The sequence below is a fragment of the Gasterosteus aculeatus genome, chromosome 16 (assembly GCF_964276395.1).
Source record: "Gasterosteus aculeatus chromosome 16, fGasAcu3.hap1.1, whole genome shotgun sequence".
NCBI lineage: Eukaryota > Metazoa > Chordata > Actinopteri > Perciformes > Gasterosteidae > Gasterosteus > Gasterosteus aculeatus.
In genome coordinates, this window is record NC_135704.1 from 16,233,918 (window position 1) to 16,252,565 (window position 18,648).

General features: G+C 42.9%; 2 protein-coding genes across 2 annotated transcripts; both read right to left on the reverse strand.

Moving 5' to 3' along the window:
- Nucleotides 1-12,900: 12,900 nt before the first annotated feature.
- Nucleotides 12,901-13,908, reverse strand: LOC120834305 (olfactory receptor 10K1-like). Its single transcript, XM_040202225.2, has one exon. It carries the CDS (start codon nucleotides 13,906-13,908, stop codon nucleotides 12,976-12,978), a length of 933 nt encoding a protein of 310 aa, XP_040058159.2. The 3' UTR covers nucleotides 12,901-12,975.
- A 2,451-nt stretch (nucleotides 13,909-16,359) lies between these two features.
- On the reverse strand, nucleotides 16,360-17,286 carry LOC120834306 (olfactory receptor 11A1-like). Its single transcript, XM_040202226.2, has one exon. It carries the CDS (start codon nucleotides 17,284-17,286, stop codon nucleotides 16,360-16,362), a length of 927 nt encoding a protein of 308 aa, XP_040058160.2.
- Between the last annotated feature and the right edge of the window lie 1,362 nt (nucleotides 17,287-18,648).

Here is an 18,648-nt window from a genome sequence, read left to right on the forward strand (position 1 = left end):
GCCCACCAGTGGCTCGAGGCAGCTTGTCTTGGCCAGTGGACTTGTGTGCCTTCTGTGGTTGTAATTGAGTGCACCTGGGTAGAGTACTGTGCTTTGGTTCTGTGTGTTTTTGCCAGCACGGAGCTGACAAAAGGGGGTGAGTTAGGGCCAGAGTCTATACTGATTTCACCACACGTAGTTCTGTGTTTGTTAGCTTCATAGGTGTAGTGGGTGCTGTGCTCTTTGTGTTTTTTTCTGGTAAGCGCCTACTGTTTGTTTTAACGTATATTCAGGCATAGTCCTCCTTTTGGGGATCTCTTTTATTTTACTTAGTTTGTCTTTTCACAGCACCCTCATCCACCCTCCTTTTGTTTGTTGTTACGTGCCTGTTTACCTCTGGTTGCCAATAAATACTACCCTTTTACACCCGACCAGGTTCTGCCTATATGTTTATGGTCCCCGCACCCCTAGACCATCCAGGGGGTCGTAACATATATGGGGGCTCGTCCGGGATCCCTTTCTAGAGGAATCCCAATTGGCAGAGCTTGGTCGCGTAGTCGATTTGTGTGACTAGCCGTAGCGGAGTACTGTAACGAGGTGCAGCTTGCCTGAGTGAGGGACTCATGGCCACTGCCCGGTTTAACCTTGAAGCTTTCCTAAGCCAGCCCTCAGTGGAGCAGTTTGATGTGTGTCGGAAAGATGATTTGCTTCAGTTAGCAACCCACTTTGGCATCTCGGTGCCCAAAACTATCCTTACAAGGGTGTTGAAACCTATGCTATCGTTAGCATTAGTCGAGAGGGGGATAATTGTAGTGCCAGAGCTGCCAGAGAAAGAGCTCATGTTCCCGGTTGCTGGTTCAGCTGCCAAAGGGGAGGTCACGCCTACCCCTGACCTTGCTACAGATGTATCTGATACAGACAGAGCAGGTGAGAGGCCTGCGACTCCTCTCACCCTGCCCAGGTTTGATCCTTCCTCTGACAGCAGTGCTCACTCGCTAGGAGGAGCGCGGCTAAAGGTTTGCCTTGCCCGCCTCCAGTATGACGCACAAGACAGGGAACGCCAGATGCGCTTCCAACTCGAAGTACGGCGAATGGAGATTGAGGCTGACCAGGCGGTGCGACTGCGGACGCTAGAGCTCGAGAGCGCCAACGCAGCCATGGCTGGTGGGGCCGTGGGTTCTGCTGGTACAGTTTCTCTCCCCCACTCCTCCAAATTGGACTCGGTAAGTCCAGGGTTTGATGTTAGCAAGAATATTGCTTTACTACCTTTCTTCCGAGAAGCTGAAGTGGACTCGTGCTTTCAAGTTTTTGAGCGAATAGCCTTGGCATTAAAATGGCCGCCTGAGGTCTGGTCTTTATTGTTGCAGTGCAAGCTACAAGGCAAAGCACAGGAGGCTATCGCTTCCCTTTCTGTAGAGGATAGTACAGACTATGAGACCGTTAAATCTGCAATCTTGCGAATTCATGAGCTTGTGCCCGAAGCTTACCGACAAAAGTTCCGGTCACATAAGAAACCAGCAGCGCAAAGTTACAGAGTTTGCCCGAGAGAAAACTATACTCTTTGACCGGTGGCTTGCGTCATCTAGTGTAGCTGGGTTCAGTGCACTTAGGGAACTCTGCTTAGTAGAGGAGCTTAAACGCTGTCTACCAGAACGCATAGTGATGTACTTAAATGAACAAAAAGTGTTAACGTTATCTGCTGCAGCTACGTTAGCGGATGAGTACATGTTAATTCACAAACCAGCCTTTTCTCAAGTTGTAGACAGTGCCCGCCGCGGAAATCTAAACCAGTCTACTCCTCCTAGGCACCCCAGTGTGAAGGAAGAAGAGCGCCGTTGTTTTTATTGTCATAAGAGTGGACATGTTATTGCTGATTGTATGACTTTGAAACGCAAAGACCAGCTGTCATCGCGTGTGCATCAGCCCAAAGGTGTCGGGTTAATTAACGATTTGCAAAGCCCTAAACTAAACTGTGACAACCAAAGTGAGGTTGATGCCTGTTTTCACCCATTTGTACTCGAAGCCCTTATTTCACTGACAGGATTGCCAGCAGATCAGCAGTCTGGTAAAGTGCTACGAGACACTGCCTGTTCTCAATCAGTGGTGTTGGCTTCTGCGTTACCCTTTTCAGCTGAATCCGCTTGTGGATTCGCGTCCGTCTTAAGGGGCATTGAAATGGGATATGTGCCTCGGCCTGTGCATAAGGTACACATCCGGTCTGATCTCGTCAGTGGCTTTTTTCCAGTAGCAGTGTGTGATGAACTTCCCATACAGGGTATTGTGCTGCTCCTGGGAAATGACATAGCCGGGGGTAAAGTTACTCCAACTTTGGAAGTGTGCGATGTACCAAGGGTTCCTGGCTGCAGCACAGAGTTACCCAAAGTATTTCCGGCCTGTGTTGTCACTCGTGCGCAGGCACGCCAGTTGGCGTTCCAGTCGGATATTTCGCTAGCTGATACAGTGTTTTGTGAGCCTTTTCAGACCGCTGATCCAACTCCAGTGAAGGAGCCAGCGTTGGTGGAGTGCGAAACCGAAACGTCCCCTTCCTCCCCACCACTGCCAGCTACAAGAGAACGCTTGGCTGTGGCTCAGAGAGAGGATCCAACCTTACGGGCCTGCTTCAGGAATGTGGTGAGTGACAGCAATACAGCAAGTGGTGAAAAAGTAGCGTTTTACCTAGAAGATGGTGTGTTAATGCGGAGATGGTCTTCAGGGGTACCTCCTGATGCAGATTGGCAAAGAGTGCATCAGATTGTAGTGCCTTTAGTTTACAGACAGCATGTCTTATCGGTCGCCCATGAAAGTAAATGGTCGGCCCACTTAGGAGTCACTAAGACTTACCAGTCAGTGTTGCGACATTTCTTCTGACCTGGGTTGAAGACCGATACAGCTACGTTTTGCCGTAGTTGTCATGTATGTCAGAAGACCGGGAAGCCTAACCAAAAAGTTTCCCCTGTTCCTCTACATCCCATACCTGTGATTGAAGCACCTTTTGGCAGAGTGATTATCGACTGCGTAGGTCCTTTGCCACGCACTAAGAACGGCAACCAATACCTGTTCACGATGATGTGTGCCGCTACTCGCTTCCCTGAGGCTGTCCCACTCCGTAACATCACTGCAAAGAGCATAGTTAGGGCGCTAACTAAATTCTTTTCCACTTTCGGTTTAACCCGTGTAGTACAGTCGGACCAAGGCTCTAATTTCCAGTCCAGGCTGTTTAAACAGATACTAGGGACGCTCAATGTACGCCATGTTGTTTCGTCTGCATACCATCCTGAGTCACAGGGTGCGCTAGAACGGTGGCACCAGACGTTAAAGTCTATGCTTAAGAAACATTGCCATGACAATGGCACTGACTGGGACGAGAGCACTCCGTTCGTTTTGTTCGCTGCTCGCGACGCTGTACAGGAATCACTAGGATTCAGCCCTGCCCAGCTGGTGTTTGGACATACTCTCCGTGGTCCTCTGCACACACTGCATAACCAGTTTCTGTCTTTGCAAGCCGTTCCTGCACAAAACGTGCTAGATTATGTTAGTCAGTTCCGTGAGCGACTGCACAGAGCTAATGCCCTCGCTAAGCACATGTTGACTGCCGCACAAACCGCTATAAAACGGAATTACGACCGTTCCGCTGTGGAACTTACCTTCAGTGTTGGAGACAAGGTCTTGGCACTACTGCCAGTACCAGGTACCACGTTGTCCGCCAAGTTTTCAGGGCCATATGAGGTTCACGAAAGGCTCAGTGACACTGACTATGTGCTAAGCACCCCTGATCGGCGTAGGAAAACACGTGTGTGTGCCACATCAACATGCTAAAACTTTATCATGCCAGGAATAAGGGCCCAGACTCCGAGGTTACTGCTAGGGGGTGCAGACCGCACTCCGTAATTGGGAACCCTCAGCCTGGAGTGGTCGCTTTAACTGTGTCTGACCCTATGCCTTTACCAGACGTCGACGATGTACGGCCGCGTTGTCCCGTCTATTCAGGTTCCCGTCTCACTAACTCTGAGGCGATTGAGGCATTACCTACCTGCTTACCACATCTGTCCCATGCCCAAAGGCAGGACGTGATAGAGTTAATTACGCAGTTTCCAAGCTTGTTCAGTGACGTGCCAGGCAGAACTAACGCAGTAAAACATGATGTTGAACTAACAAACCCGCGTCCCATTAAGCAGCATCCGTACCGTGCAAATGTAATGAGGCGTGAAGTAATGAAAGGTGAGGTAGAGTACCTCCTTCAGCATGGCCTGGCCAAGCCTAGTTCCAGTCCATGGAGTTCTCCATGTCTTGTGGAAAAGAAGTCTGATGGTTCACCGAGTTTTATCACAGACTTTAGAAAAGTTAATGCAGTCACTGTGCGTGATTCGTATCCCTTGCCGCGGATGGAAGATTGCGTTGATGCCCTCGGTACAGCCGTGTTTGTGAGCAAACTAGATCTCTTAAAAGGATACTGGCAAGTCCCTCTTACTGAGCGTGCATCTGAGATCTCAGCCTTTGTGACTCCAGATGACTTTTTACATTCGACCATCGAAAAAGAGACCCTTGCTTTGTTGTTGGCCTTACAGCATTTTGAAGTCTATGTGGGTTCCAGCTCTCTGCCGGTGGTGGTTTACACGGACCACAACCCACTCGTGTTCTTGGCCCGGATGTACAACCATAACCAGAGACTCATGAGGTGGGCCTTAATGGCACAAGAATACAACCTGGAGATACGGCACAAGAAAGGTTCAGAGAACATTATTGCAGATGCCTTATCTAGACTGCACACCTAATACAGCAGCAATGTGTTTGAGTTTAAACTGTCAAACTGGGGAGTTTGTGTTTATGGGGGGGGGGGGGGGTACTTTTGATTATTAAAATAAACACCGTAAACATGATCACAAAATACAGATATCTATATTTTTGCACTTCCACATGCCCACCAAAAGTTATATAAGTCACATTAGATCTATTATCCATTGATAATGTATGCAGTGAGATGATAACAAATAATATTAATCTGACATAAACAGCACTAGATTGTCTCTCAGTCTTCAGTACCTGACCTTGATATGCTCTGGTGTGATCCAGCAAACACACGGATTGTAAAGTGATCTGTGAGAGTCGGTGGGAGGTTTTTTATCAGACTACTTCATCCTCCATGGATCTCATCGAACTCTCCAAAGGATGAACTCTGCTTAAAGTTTCTAAAGCTTGTGTCACACATTTGACCACTTCATAGTTTGTTTTCATCTCACCTGCATATTTGTCAACTCTTCTGTTGTGTTTTTTTGCTTTTTTTTTTTTTTTTGCTTTTTATGACTGTTGGCAAACAGCTTTCGGGTGCATTACCGCCACCCACTGATCTGGAGTGTGGACTTAAGAAAAAATAAACCTCTACTACGAACAAAAACAAAGCAAAAAAAGAAAAAAGCGACTCTCAAATTCTATTCATTAATCTTGAATCTACTAAATATGCCAAAAGACGTTCCCAACACCCTTCTTCAGTACATCACTTATATTTACCTGTCCCAGCTCTCTTAGCCCCCTTCTCAGGACTTCTCTCTCTGCCTCGTACTTCTGACATGCCATCAAAACATGGTCCACAGTTTCCTCTACTTGACAATATTCGCATCTTCCATTACCATGTTTCCCAACCACATAGAGGGAAATATTACGACCAGTATGGCAATTTCTTATTCTTGTCATTACTCTCTCCTCTTTTCTATTTCGTCCACTAGCTCCTACACTCCCAACCAATGGTTTGTTTTTAAACAGATATCTTCCTTTGCTCCCTTTGTTCCATTCATTCTGCCATATCTTTTTGATTTGTCCCTTAATCACCCCTTTAGCTTCTGACTTACTCATCTTTATATTGACTATATTTCTCCCGCTCTTCTGCGCCCTTTTTGCTGCTTTATCCACCTCCTCATTTCCCTCGACTCCAACATGGGCAGGGACCCACACAAACCTAACTGCCATCCGCATTTGCTGGATTCTGAATAGAGATTGTAGAATTTCAAACATTAAATCTTCTCTGCTTCTGGAGTGGCAAAACTTCAGATCGTTAGCACTGCAAGTGAGTCTGCTGCTATAACCACTCTCTCTGGCCTGACGTCCTCTACCCACTGTAGTGCAAAAACTATGGCAATCATCTCGCATGTAAACACTGATAAGTCATCACTGAGTCTTTTCCCACACTCTGGAATTCTGTATTTCTGCTGCCGCTGCTGCTGTTCTACCAGTTTCAGGGTCCTTAGCTCAGTCTGTATAAATTTGTATAAAACTATGGTAATTACTCCTGATATATGACTTGCAGGTCTTACATTTACCCCCACACTCATCTCTCATCAGTTCAAGTAGTCCCAGGTCCACCTCAGGTTGTGGCAGTATCCAAGGAGGAACAGCTGGCTGCCCCACTGCTGGAGAGTAACTCGTATCCAGTATACCTATTTCGCTAGTCTTCTCCCTAGCAACCCAACCAAAGCTCTTTGATGGCGCTTTATCATGTTCCCAGCACGGCTCAATTGCACTTATTGTTGGATGGTTGATATGTCCTTGTAGACTGGCCCAATATCTCATCATTATCGGTGTCCTTCTCAACTCCAACAGCATTTCCCCCATTTCAACCTGCAATGCCGGCACTGATGTTGTTTTAAAAGGCCCCACTACATAGTCTTAATGCTTACATCTAATTTTCCCAACATGGTTTTAGATGCCGACCTATAAGCCACACACCCATAGTCTATTACTGATCTAATCAGTCCCATAAATATCTAGCTTTTAAAGCAGCCCTGTCAACTCCCCACTCTGTTCCCACCAAGCATCTCATTACATTTAAACCCCCCCATTCCAATGACCACTGTTCAACTCTTTTGATTGTTTCCTGCATCGGTTTTACCACATATTCCACATTCTTACCTCTTTTCCACAGTGCCCCATCATCTGCAAATAAAGATCTCCTTATATTATGTCCAACATTTTCATATACATCATCAATCATTATTGAAAACAATAACTGACTAACCACACTTCCCTGCAGTGTTCCATTGTCCACCAAATGGCTGGCCAACACACACCTTCCCACTCTTACTTCTATAGGGCGCCCAACAAAAATTGTTTAACCCATCTGAACATTTTACCAGATATTCCTAATTTCTTAATTTTGATTAGTAGTCCCTCTTTCCACAGTAAATCATACACTTTTTCCACATCAAAAAATAGTGCAACTACCACTTCCTTATGCACTTGTGCTTTCCTCACCTCTGCTTCTAGGCACGCCATTGGATCCATTGTTCCCCTTCCTTTTCTAAATCCACTTTGATATTTTGACCCAAGATTCCGTGTTTCCAAATATTAAGTTAGTCTTTCGGTTATCATTCGCTCCATGACATGTGGGAAGTCAATGCTATTGGTCTATAGTTTGCTGGATTAGTGGGATCTTTTCCTGATTGGTACGATCACTGCTAGTCCTGGTAATTTTCCTTCCTGCCAAACTTTGTTATACAAATGCAATATCACCTCTAATGCTAAATCTGACAAATGGTATAACATGACGTAACAAATCCTATCTTTACCTGGAGCAGTTAGCCCTGATTTTCTTAGTGCCCTTTTTATTTCTTCCAAAGTGAAGGAAGCATTAATTGCATCTTTCCTCACTTCATACATTTCCAACAATTCTTTATTCGTTTCACTTGTTTTTTGTCTTCCATTTAAACTCTCCTCTGACATATTAGCAGAACTATGGACCTCAATCAGTGCTTTAGCTATCACTTCTGCCCTTGCTTCATCATCGTTAGCCACCACTCAGCCATCTTCCAATACTGGATACCCCCACTCCCATTTTACTCCACTCATTATCTTTGTCATTCCCCAAACTTGACTAATTTGAAGTGTTTCTCCCTATTGTGTTACAAAACGATCTCCAATACTTCCTTTTAGTTTGTTTAATAGTTTTCTGTACTACTGCTTGCCTTCTATTGTACTCTGATAAATTTATGAAAAATGCGTGTTTTTTAAAACCTTAAAAGCCTTATTCCGTCCCATTTCGTTAAACCTTGATTCACTAATTTCTCTAAATTTATCCCACTGAGCCTTTCCAAATACCCACCTTTCTGCTGTATTTTCTGCCCCCACCCTGCAGCCTCTTCCTACTCTACAGAAAATAGGGTAACGATCACTTCCAACAGTTAAATGCTTCCATACCTCCCACACACAAATACCTGTCGAAGACCGTGATACTATTGTCAGGTCTAAAATTGACTCATTACCTGAGTTGTAATTAATTCTTGTGAAACTCCGATCATTTAAACATACAAGTCCCTAGGAGTCCATCACCTCCTCCACTATCAATCCATTCCTCTCAGTCTTTTCCCCTCCCCAGAGAGTACTATGCGCATTAAAATCACCACACCAAATAACCCTTCTTCTTTTCTTTTTATTTTGTTTACTGGCAGATCGCAACCAACTTAAAAGGTGCATATACCGCCACCTACTGCACTGGAGTGTGAGGCCGGTCAACCCTCCATATATTCCTCCACCACTGCCCCATTACCATCCGTGTGTCCACTTCCCCATATCTCATTAGGTGCATTAAAGTCCCCACACCAAATCATCTTTTCACCCCCACCACACCTACCCATTACATCTAGCTGCTCTGCACTTAGAGGCTTGCAAGGGTTATAAAAATGTAACACCACTATGCCGCCTTCATTCCTGCACACCTCTATCCCGACACACTCTGCAACCAAATAACCCACTGCATGAAAAGTGAGATTTTCGTCTCTCCCTAATTTCCGACAATTTGCAACCCGCGCACGTCGCGTTTGTCTGTGCCACAAATTGTCGGAAACGAACCATGACGTAGGTGGAGAGCTGGCGGAGGTGCGAATGGCCCGAATTAGCATATGAATGCAGCGAAGCCGCGGGTGGCCGAGCGGGCTTGAATATCCTTACTCCTTATTGGATGAAACCACAACTTACTAACAAATAAAATCACTCGTGATTGGCAGCAAAACCACACCTGGGCGGACCAGGCTCGAGTTTCCTTGTTCATGATTGGATGAAACCACAACTTTCAATTACTCGTGATTGGTTGGCAGATCTGTCGCTATTGGTCACCCGCCTCATTTTATTTATATATATTTATATATTCATATTATGCTGTATATTCATTTCATTGTTATCCTATGCAGGCTACTACACTGTTATTAGGATACCAACCAGGACATCAATGAATTTATAGAGAAAATGAACATTTGCCACATGTTTATGCAAAGAAAGAGCTTTATTAACAACACACAAACAACAACTACATACAAAGTGAGGATCTGCCCACACTTGGGTAACGGCGGTTTAAAAACTACAGCTCAGTAAACTGTCCGTTTGCCTCCTCGGGGTTGTTGACCGTCACTGGCGCCGTGTTTTCCGAGGCAGGTCTGTTGTGCAGGCGCCTCGTGTGCGTGTGGCGACCGTACAATCCACCCCGAGACCCCGCCAACAACGCCGTCCCCTCCGCCCGACGTGAGCTCTACGGTGGCGGATTTCCAGAGTTCCACCTCGTCATCAGCCAGCACACTTTGTCTCGATTCCAGCAGCTGTAAAAACAACAATGAATCAGTACTGTGCGATGCGTACGGACACAACACATCGATCAATGCACCTGAAACAAGTCAGCAAATAAACTCTGACCGTCTTTTTTCTCGCTCGACTCCGCGCTGAATCATTCGCAGCTTCCGCTCGCAATGAGTGTTCCGGCTGAACCTGAAGCTCCTGCGTCCCGTCTCAAAATACGTCTCACAGGCGGCTGGAAAACAATTAAATGAGTGTGGTATGAATACAAAAAACTCAAGTCACAGCAACATTTAACAAGGAAGGAGAAACAGTAAACAGTGTCACTTACACACAATTACGTCGTCTAAATCTGGACTTTTCCCGGAGCAAATACGAGGTCACCGACTCATTATGAGACAAGATTAGTCTGTGAAAACAAAATGTACAGTTATGATCGGTATCTATACGTATATATTTCCTTATACCGCAGAATGAAAGCATATTCTTTAAATCTTACCCTTGCTCCGGTTCGTGGCGCCTGTAGTTCGTCTCGGAGTTGTGAAGACGGCGCACCGCTTCCTGTAATCGACACGGCAAAGAAAACACACTTTAATAAAGCTGTTTCTGCTCACTCGTAAGGCTACTAGGCTACTCTTAGCTTAGCTTGAGGCTACGCTACTTTTAGCTTAGCTTGCAGTCATCGAACGTATTCTTACCGCTATCTTGGGATCGTGCGCCCGTCTCCTCTTCTTTGAGTCAGTTCCTCTCCTCCATGGACAGAAACCCGCAGAGTCCCGAACGCTCCAGTGGAGCGACCCGCTCGTTGATATCGGCAGTTTGTAGTTGGAGTGACGAGACGATCCACTGAGAGCATTCAGCAGCTTCTTCTCGTCTGTCTGCGGACTGGCCGAAAGTTGGTGACCGCGGAGAGGAGTTGAAGGCGAGACGTCGTCCCGCCATTATTCACGAAGCAGCAAAAACCAAACAAAGGAACTGGAGATAGTTCTTCTGAATATAGTAACACACACGTGTCTGTTTGTATGCTCGTCTTGCAAGTACTGCTGTATCAGTCATGCCTATGACCTCACACGTGATTGGACAAGGAGTCTAAGGGTCCTCCAATCACATACAAGGTTATTGTTATACGGAAGGACCAGTATTTTAAGAAGACAAATGGTTGGGACTTTGAAACAGCTGATATGCTTTATGTAAAGCAGTGTTTTGGTGTCAGCAGAACGACTTTCCCTAGAAAACTGTACAGTGGTGCCTCTTTCTCCATTCCACCAGACAATCTTGAGTCTGACAGACATGCAATATTGACAATGTATCATCAGATGTACCCTTGTGTCACTGAGGTTGAATGTTTTGCCATGACATGTAAACGGGTAACATATATGAATGTAACTTACTCAATCAATAGATGCAGAGCATAAAGGTCAGCATGTGTTCATGCTAAGTGGTGTGGAAACACTAACAGTTTTGAGGAACCCGTCCTTGACCCTCTAGCAGAACTACGACCAGCCATTATAAAGCAGTTTATAGTTGTTAATGTTGTGTCAAAGGGTACGGCATTTAAACATGTTCTTGCACAAGTTTCCTGGTACCAGAGATTTTCTTACCTTTAAAAAAAATGTCACCTGGGCTAAAACTCCCTCTGAGACCCTGATTTGCATTTGTATAGCTCACAGCATTTTCATTTACATGTCAAAGCCTCCCCTAGAATTAGGAGGAGGGGGGTTATGGGGGGACAACTGCCAAGGGAGGCCCACGTCAATTTCTGACAATTTACGGCAGTTTTCGGCGTTGCCCGCAAATTGCCGCAAACCTGAAATTCCACGACAATTTACAGTGCCGCATACTGCCGAAAATCCCACTTTTCATGCAGTGAATGTACCCACGACATTCAGTGAAGCCATAAATAAAACTCGAAGGAATGGGTCAATGCAAGGGATGAAGAGACGTGATCGCTAAGAGAAAATAATTTATTATTTAACCTAACCAACTGGCCTGAGGGTAAGACAGCAGTGGAGGGTAGATTGATGTATGCAAGTAAGAACAATGTTGATGGATCCGACAAATACAAGGCACATGTACAACGAGACAATTTCTCCTACTGCTGACTTGGTCAGGAGGGCACTCATGCAGAAAACAGCGCAGGACCACTGCCTACCTACATGCACCAATAGATTGCGACATTTACATGATTCACCCAGACGATTACGGGGGTTGATGACTTGATCATTGCTGCCAGTGATGAAAATGCACCGAAGGTTGTGAAGGAGATGCTCAAACAAAAATTCAAGATGAAAGTCCATTGCTTTCATGGAAAATCAAAAAGAAGCATCAACTTGTGAGGCAGAAGTTATGGCGTTAGCCGCAACAACAGAATAAATTGTAGATAAAAGATAAAACGTTGTTTCCCTTAGCAGTTTATTAAAAAGCATCCTTGCTAGCACCCAATTAAGACTAAGATGAAATGGCAACTTCCTGTTAGACCTTCTTGGGCTTCTAGAAACTCATGTATTTTGGTGGTAGCATCAGCCTGACCTTCCCCATAAAACTGCTCTGCTGATCCTTGTTGGCTAACATTGCTATCAATGTCATGGAAATGGCTCAATTCTATTGGCTCTAGCGATTTCAACGAGGTGTCAGTCCCCAACACCGACCAATCGGTAGCTGAGCAGTAGCTCCAGGCATTGGCACTAACTAGCGCAGTGCCGCAGTAGCCATTTTTTAAAATGTATGTATAGAGGTTGGAAAAAAAAAGATTACGGTGTTTATTATGAACTATTATAATATGGGTAGATGAAATCCAGCGTTCTGATTGGTTGAGAGTGAGTCATGGTTCACGTCGGGCCTATCTAAGCCCTCGAATTGTTACATTATTTGACAATAAAGTATAGCCTCTCGTACCTTATTGCTTAAATAAACCCCATTAGTGATGTACAAGTAAAATATAGTTTGGTGAGTTATCAAATTTAAATGGAACAGAGGTTCCCAAAATGTGAACAAATGGTCATTTTGGAAATCCTGCCTGAACTGCCTGTACTAAAAGAATCTAAAAGCATGTCCTTCACTTTCTCAAAACGATGCTTTAATGACAGAATGTTGACATATTGTGCTATATAATTTGAGGTTTGGAGTTAAAGTATTATTATTCTAAAAGGGATAATCATCCTGAAAGTGCATTTATATCTGGCAAACCTGAACGTTTTTTATTTGTGCAGTGTGCTAACACTTACTATGTTATGATGCTTTTTATTTCTATTATCTTTGTGTTTACCTGTATTGTGCTGGGTTTCCCTCTAAGGATTTATAAAGGCTAATCTCATCGGATTTCATGCTTATTTCAGGGTTATTATGATTTTAAGCAATACACTTGTAGACAAAGATCATATCCACAAGTGTATTGTAGACATGACCTTAAAAGAAAAATCAAAGGGATCTTTACATTGTGGTTCACTTTCACATCTGAAAACACTTTGACATTGTAAAGAAGAGCTTCTTAAGGTGATCATTAATTCTCCTAATTTTTAGTCCATAAATGATTGGATTAAAAAGAGGGCTATATATTACAAATTGTACAGTTATAATAAAACGTACAATTTTTGGGGTATCGAGTTCCAGTCGAGGAAGAAGTACATCAAATGCAGCTAAACAGGAAAAGTTGATTAGAACCAGCAGATGGGGTAAACAGGTCTCTGCAGTTCTTCTCCTGACTCCTCTAAATCGATAAGATACTACAAGTATCCTGCAATATGTGAAAAGTATAAAGAACAAAGGGAGAAGTAAAATAGTAACAAAAATAAACAACCCATATATATACATTATTCTTGATCTCACACAGTGAAGTGTTAGAACTGTGCTGTTGCAAAGTATTCCTTTCAAATGAAACTGACAGATTTCTGTCATAGCACTTAGTAATATTATTACTGAAAATAGACAAGCAGGCAGAATCCAAGCGGAAAACAGGAAAAGGTTAACAGTGGTTTTTCGCATGATGGTTGTATATTTCAGAGGGTTGCATATAGACACATATCTGTCATAGGCCATGATGGACAAGAGAAAGAAATCTGAAGCGGCTAACCAGTTATATGAAAACCACTGGCAGAGACATGCTGAATAAGATATGAACTGTTTTTCTGATAAGAAGTCAATCAAAAGCTTTGGGTAGATAACAGTGCTGAAAAGAACAGAGTTGATTAACAAAGCTGCAATGAAAATGTACATTGGCTCATGCAGGTTTTTGTGAATTATTATGATGCACACAATAGTGACATTACTGCTGATTATTAACATATACACCGTAAACATGACCACAAAATAAAGATATCTATATTTGTGCACTTCCACATGCCCACCAAAAGTTATATAAGTAACATTTAATCTATTATCCATTGATAATGTATGCAGTGAGATGATAAATATTAGAAATATCATATAAACAGAACTAGATTGTCTCTCAGTCTTCAGTACCTGACATGCTTTGCTGTGATCCAGCAAACTCACGAACTGGAAAGTGATCTGTGAGAGTCAGTGGGAGGTTTTTTATCAGACTACTTCAACTCTCCAAAGGATGAACTCTGTAAACAACTTGATTCTAGAGGGCTAAAGTCATAGATGTTTTCTATGCCAAATAAAAGAAACATCTACTAACAGGATTCAAGATGTGTGTGCGTGTGCATTTACTGTTTGGTTAAACTGGAAAGCTGCACAAAGGATCCCAATCAATACACCATATTGATACAAGCTGCCTCCTCCACCGCCCTTCCTCTTTAAACAGTTAGGATGTCCTTGATTGACAGCTTCAGAGGAAATCGACCTGTATGACCTCCCCCAGTCAGGCTTCATTCTACAGTTACTGAACAGCCAACAGTTGACATGAGCGTAGCGCCCGCGCCTCCCTCCCCTGTTTACCGTATGGTCACCCCCCTCCGGCGGCCATATGGTCACCCCCGACATGTCACTCAAAAGGTTTTTTGTAAAGTTGAGAGCGCTGTCATAGTTACATGTGTACCCGGGGCCAGAGTTGGCCACAGTCTCCTTTTAAACTGCTGACTATGGATTAGCATGAATACAGTAAGATTGTAATTCACGTCGGCCATAATGACTCCCGATTGTGCCACTCGGAGGTCACTAAAGTTAATGTGGAATCGGTGTGTATATACGCTAAAACAATGCCGGACTCCTAGTTTTCTCCGGCCCCCTCCCAAACTTGATCAGTAACGACATGACGTCAATCCGCTGCTGGTTCAGTTTTCAAGCTCCTCTTTTGTGGAACCAGCTAAGGCCTAGCTAAGGTTAATCTGGGCTGAGATATAATTAGGTTTGAGTGTTCATAACTTTTAATCTGTTGTCAGACATTGTTGTTTGTTCGAGGACAGAGTTTAGATTCATAACTTTGTTTTTATCTGAACCCATAGCGTATTTTCTATATCCACAGTGAGGCTTGTTTTTGTCCATCATTTTGCATTAAAACTAACAATGTTTTAATTGAAGGATATGGAAGAGATCCGGACCGTCATCAAGACTCTAAACTGACAGCACAACGTCAGGATTCTGATAAAAATAAATTAATATTTTCCAAATATAGATATTGGATGCTTCTGTTATATCTTTCATGTTCAGTCAGCTGCTTGCTGATATGCTTAAACATGTTTCTACTTATGTCATTGTTTGACAATGTCACAGAATCAAATCTTCTCTGTACTTTATGGAACCTTTATAAATCCTTAGCAAGACCAGTTGACATGGTGATGTCATCAAGTCAGCTTGAGTTTTTCCATTGTCTCAAAATATATATATGAACTTTAAAGCCCAATTCAGATTAATGTCTATGTTGGAGTTGACGCTGATGCGTGAGACACAACCACCGTTTTTTTGGCAGCAGGTCCTGTGTTGGTTTGACCAAATATATGCTGTAAACGTGATCACAAAATGAAAATATCTGTCCACTTTCAAGAGTCCTTAATAATGATATATGTTATTATGTAAATCGTACATTAAGGCTAAATGTTCAGAAGTAGAACATGTGGATCAAGTAACCAGAAACTGTCAGGGTTGGGTAGGAAGGCAGGAAACAAAAAGGACTTTAATAGTCAAAAAGGCAAAACGCAAAGGCCAATGGGTAAAAACACATAGAAGTACCGGGGGGGCGGGCAGGCAGGAATATGGATTGGACACAGGTGGAAACAATCAGGGACACGGCAGACAATCACAAGACAAGGCACGAAGTGAAGCTAACCCAGGGACACAAGAGGCAGGAAACTACAAAATTAAACTGGAAATAAACCCAAAGCGTGACACTTTCAGCCTCTGCTGGAATGTCCTATTCATTCACAAATACCTCACCCTGAAATGCGCTGACAGATAGACAGCCTATATTACGCTAAGTGAAGAAATAAAGAGAGAACAATAATTTGACGGAAATAAAGTTGGTTGAGTTTTTCATTTTCACAAAAATTAAATAACACTTTGTCTCTCGGTGCAAATGACTTACGGACAATCACAAAAATGCTTGTTCTTTGGCTTTGATGTTTTTTTGTTGTTTAAAACATTGACAAGTCTTCATTTCATTGCGACATCACACCCTCCTCCATAACATAACAGCATCTGTCTAATCAAAACTCACTGCAACACCTGCTATATTTTGATACTCTTTTTATTTCTCTAACCTGTTGGTTTTTTCTGTATTTTGCTGGGTTTTCCTCCAATGATTGATAAATGCTTATCTGATTAGATCTCACAATTATTCCAGAGTTACTATAAGACAACATTCACATTAAAACCTGTAACTAAATCAAACTGAAAAAGGATGCTTACACTGTGGTTATCGGTTCAATTCAACAGCTAAAGACACCTCACCATTCTGCAGAAAAGCTTCTTAAGGTGATCAAAAATTCTCCTCATTTTCAGTCCATAAATGATTGGATTAAAAAGAGGGTGATATATTACAACTTGTAAAGCCATTATTAAACTTACAACTTTTGAAGAATTAAGTTCCAGTCGAGCAAGAAGTACATCATATGCAAAAAAACAGGTAAAGTTGATTAGAACCAGCAGATGGGGTAAACAGGTCTGTGCAGCTCTTCTCCTGACTCCTCTACATCGATACGATACTACAAGTATCCTGCAGTATGTAAAAATTATGAAGAGTACAGGAAGTATTACAAAAATAACAAAAAGAAACAACCCATATATATTCAGTATTCTTGATCTCACACAGTGAAGTGTTAGAACTGTGCTGTTGCAAAGTATTCCTTTCAAATGAATCTTGCAGATTTCTTTTTTAGCACTTAGTAATAATACTACTAATAACAAACAAGCAGGCACAATCCAAGCGGAAATAAGAAAAGTATTAACAACTGTATTTAGCATGGTGGTTGGATATTTCAGAGGGTTACATATAGACACATATCTGTCGTAGGCCATGATGGACAAGAGCAAGAAATCTGAAGCAGTTAACCAGTAATATGAAAACCACTGGCAGAGACATGCTGGATAAGATATGATCTGTTTTTCTGATAAGAAGTCAATCAAAAGCTTTGGGTAGATAGCAGTGCTGAAAAGAACAGAGTTGATTAATACAGCTCCAATAAAAATGTACATTGGCTCATGCAGGTTTTTGTGAATCATTATGATACACACAATAGTAACATTACTACTAATTATTAAAATATACACCGTCAACATGATCACAAAATAAAGATATTTATACTTGTGTACTTCCACATGCCCCCCGAAATATATAATAGTGACATTTAATCTATAATCCATTGATAATGTATATATTGAGATGATAAAAAATAATATTAATCTGACATAAACGCCGCTAGATTGTCTCTCTCAGTCTTCAGTACCTGACCTTGATATGCTCTGGTGTGATCCTGCAAACACAAGGACTGGATGATATATAGTATATAGTTATCTGTGAGAGTCGGTGGGAGGTTTTTTATCAGACTACTTCATCCTCCATGGATCTCATTGAACTCTCCAAAGGATGAACTCTGCTTAAAGTTTATAAAGCTTGTGTCACACATTTGACGATGTAGTTTGTTTTCATCTCACATGGATGTTTGCTAATTCTTTTGTCGTTTCAGATCCTCCCACATTAGCGGTCAGCAGGCAAACAAATGAATGAGGATGAATATTGTGCCTTCAATGGGATATCAGAAACTATCTGGGAATAACCGGGCATGGCCTGCATGTTAATTGGTGTCTGACGATTGTTCAATTTACGCAATAAGTACAGAGTAGAAATAGCTATTTCCATGGTGGACAGCGGAAATGATAACCGCCTTTAACGAGACAAGCCGCGGAGATAAGCAACAACCCATTTCCGGCGGGAATGAAGGAGATGTGAACGAAGGCAAATTTATTTAACTAGTCGGACGAGTAAACTCTCACAAAGTAAAGCATTGCAAAAATGTGCTTCACTTTTGGTGTGAATGCAGCATTACTGTCCAGCACTGCCTTCGGAAGATTTCCATTGGAGGTCATTTGAAAGCCAAGTACGCTGCACAGAGTCGCTAAAGGGGGCCTCTAAGGGTCACTGACCAACCGTTGGTGTTTTACAAGTTGTGAAGGACAACGGGTTGGATTAGAGGGGATATTTGTTGCATTTTGTTTCTGACATAGGAACATTTTCCACAGCGGTGGTCGTATAATCTCCGGTGGGAGTCCTCAATGACAGGGAGTTTCTTTCTGAATAGTTCATCTGCGAGCGGTAGGAGCAGCTGTACAAAACCTTCTTGTCATGAGTAGCTGTGCAGGTAACTTTAACCTGTTGAGCCTGAAGGGTTTGTACAGTCCGGCTCCTTTGCCTCTTTTATTGTCCTCCATCAACTTGAAAAGGTTAGGGCTCCACCGACTGTGCTCTCAATATGTGCTGCTACCAAAGTTAAAACGGAATTCCAACAACTTCTTTAGGTGTTTTAGATCATTTTTTCATTTTTTGTCCATATATCCGATAAAGAGAGGGGGATCATTTGTTTGTAAAGTCATTATGGAATTCATCAGGCATGAAAACGGGTCAAGGGTGAAAAATGTGTGAAGGCTATTACCCCTCTAGAGCAGGGGTTTTCAACTGTTTTTTTCCCCAGAGATTTCTTCGAATCATTCGTTGACGGGGGGGGGGGG

Excerpts from the sequence above, each read along its gene's own strand:
- LOC120834305 (XM_040202225.2), bottom strand. The coding sequence starts at position 13,908 with ATGGATAATAGATTAAATGTTACTTATATAACTTTTGGTGGGCATGTG.
- LOC120834306 (XM_040202226.2), bottom strand. The coding sequence starts at position 17,286 with ATGGATTATAGATTAAATGTCACTATTATATATTTCGGGGGGCATGTG.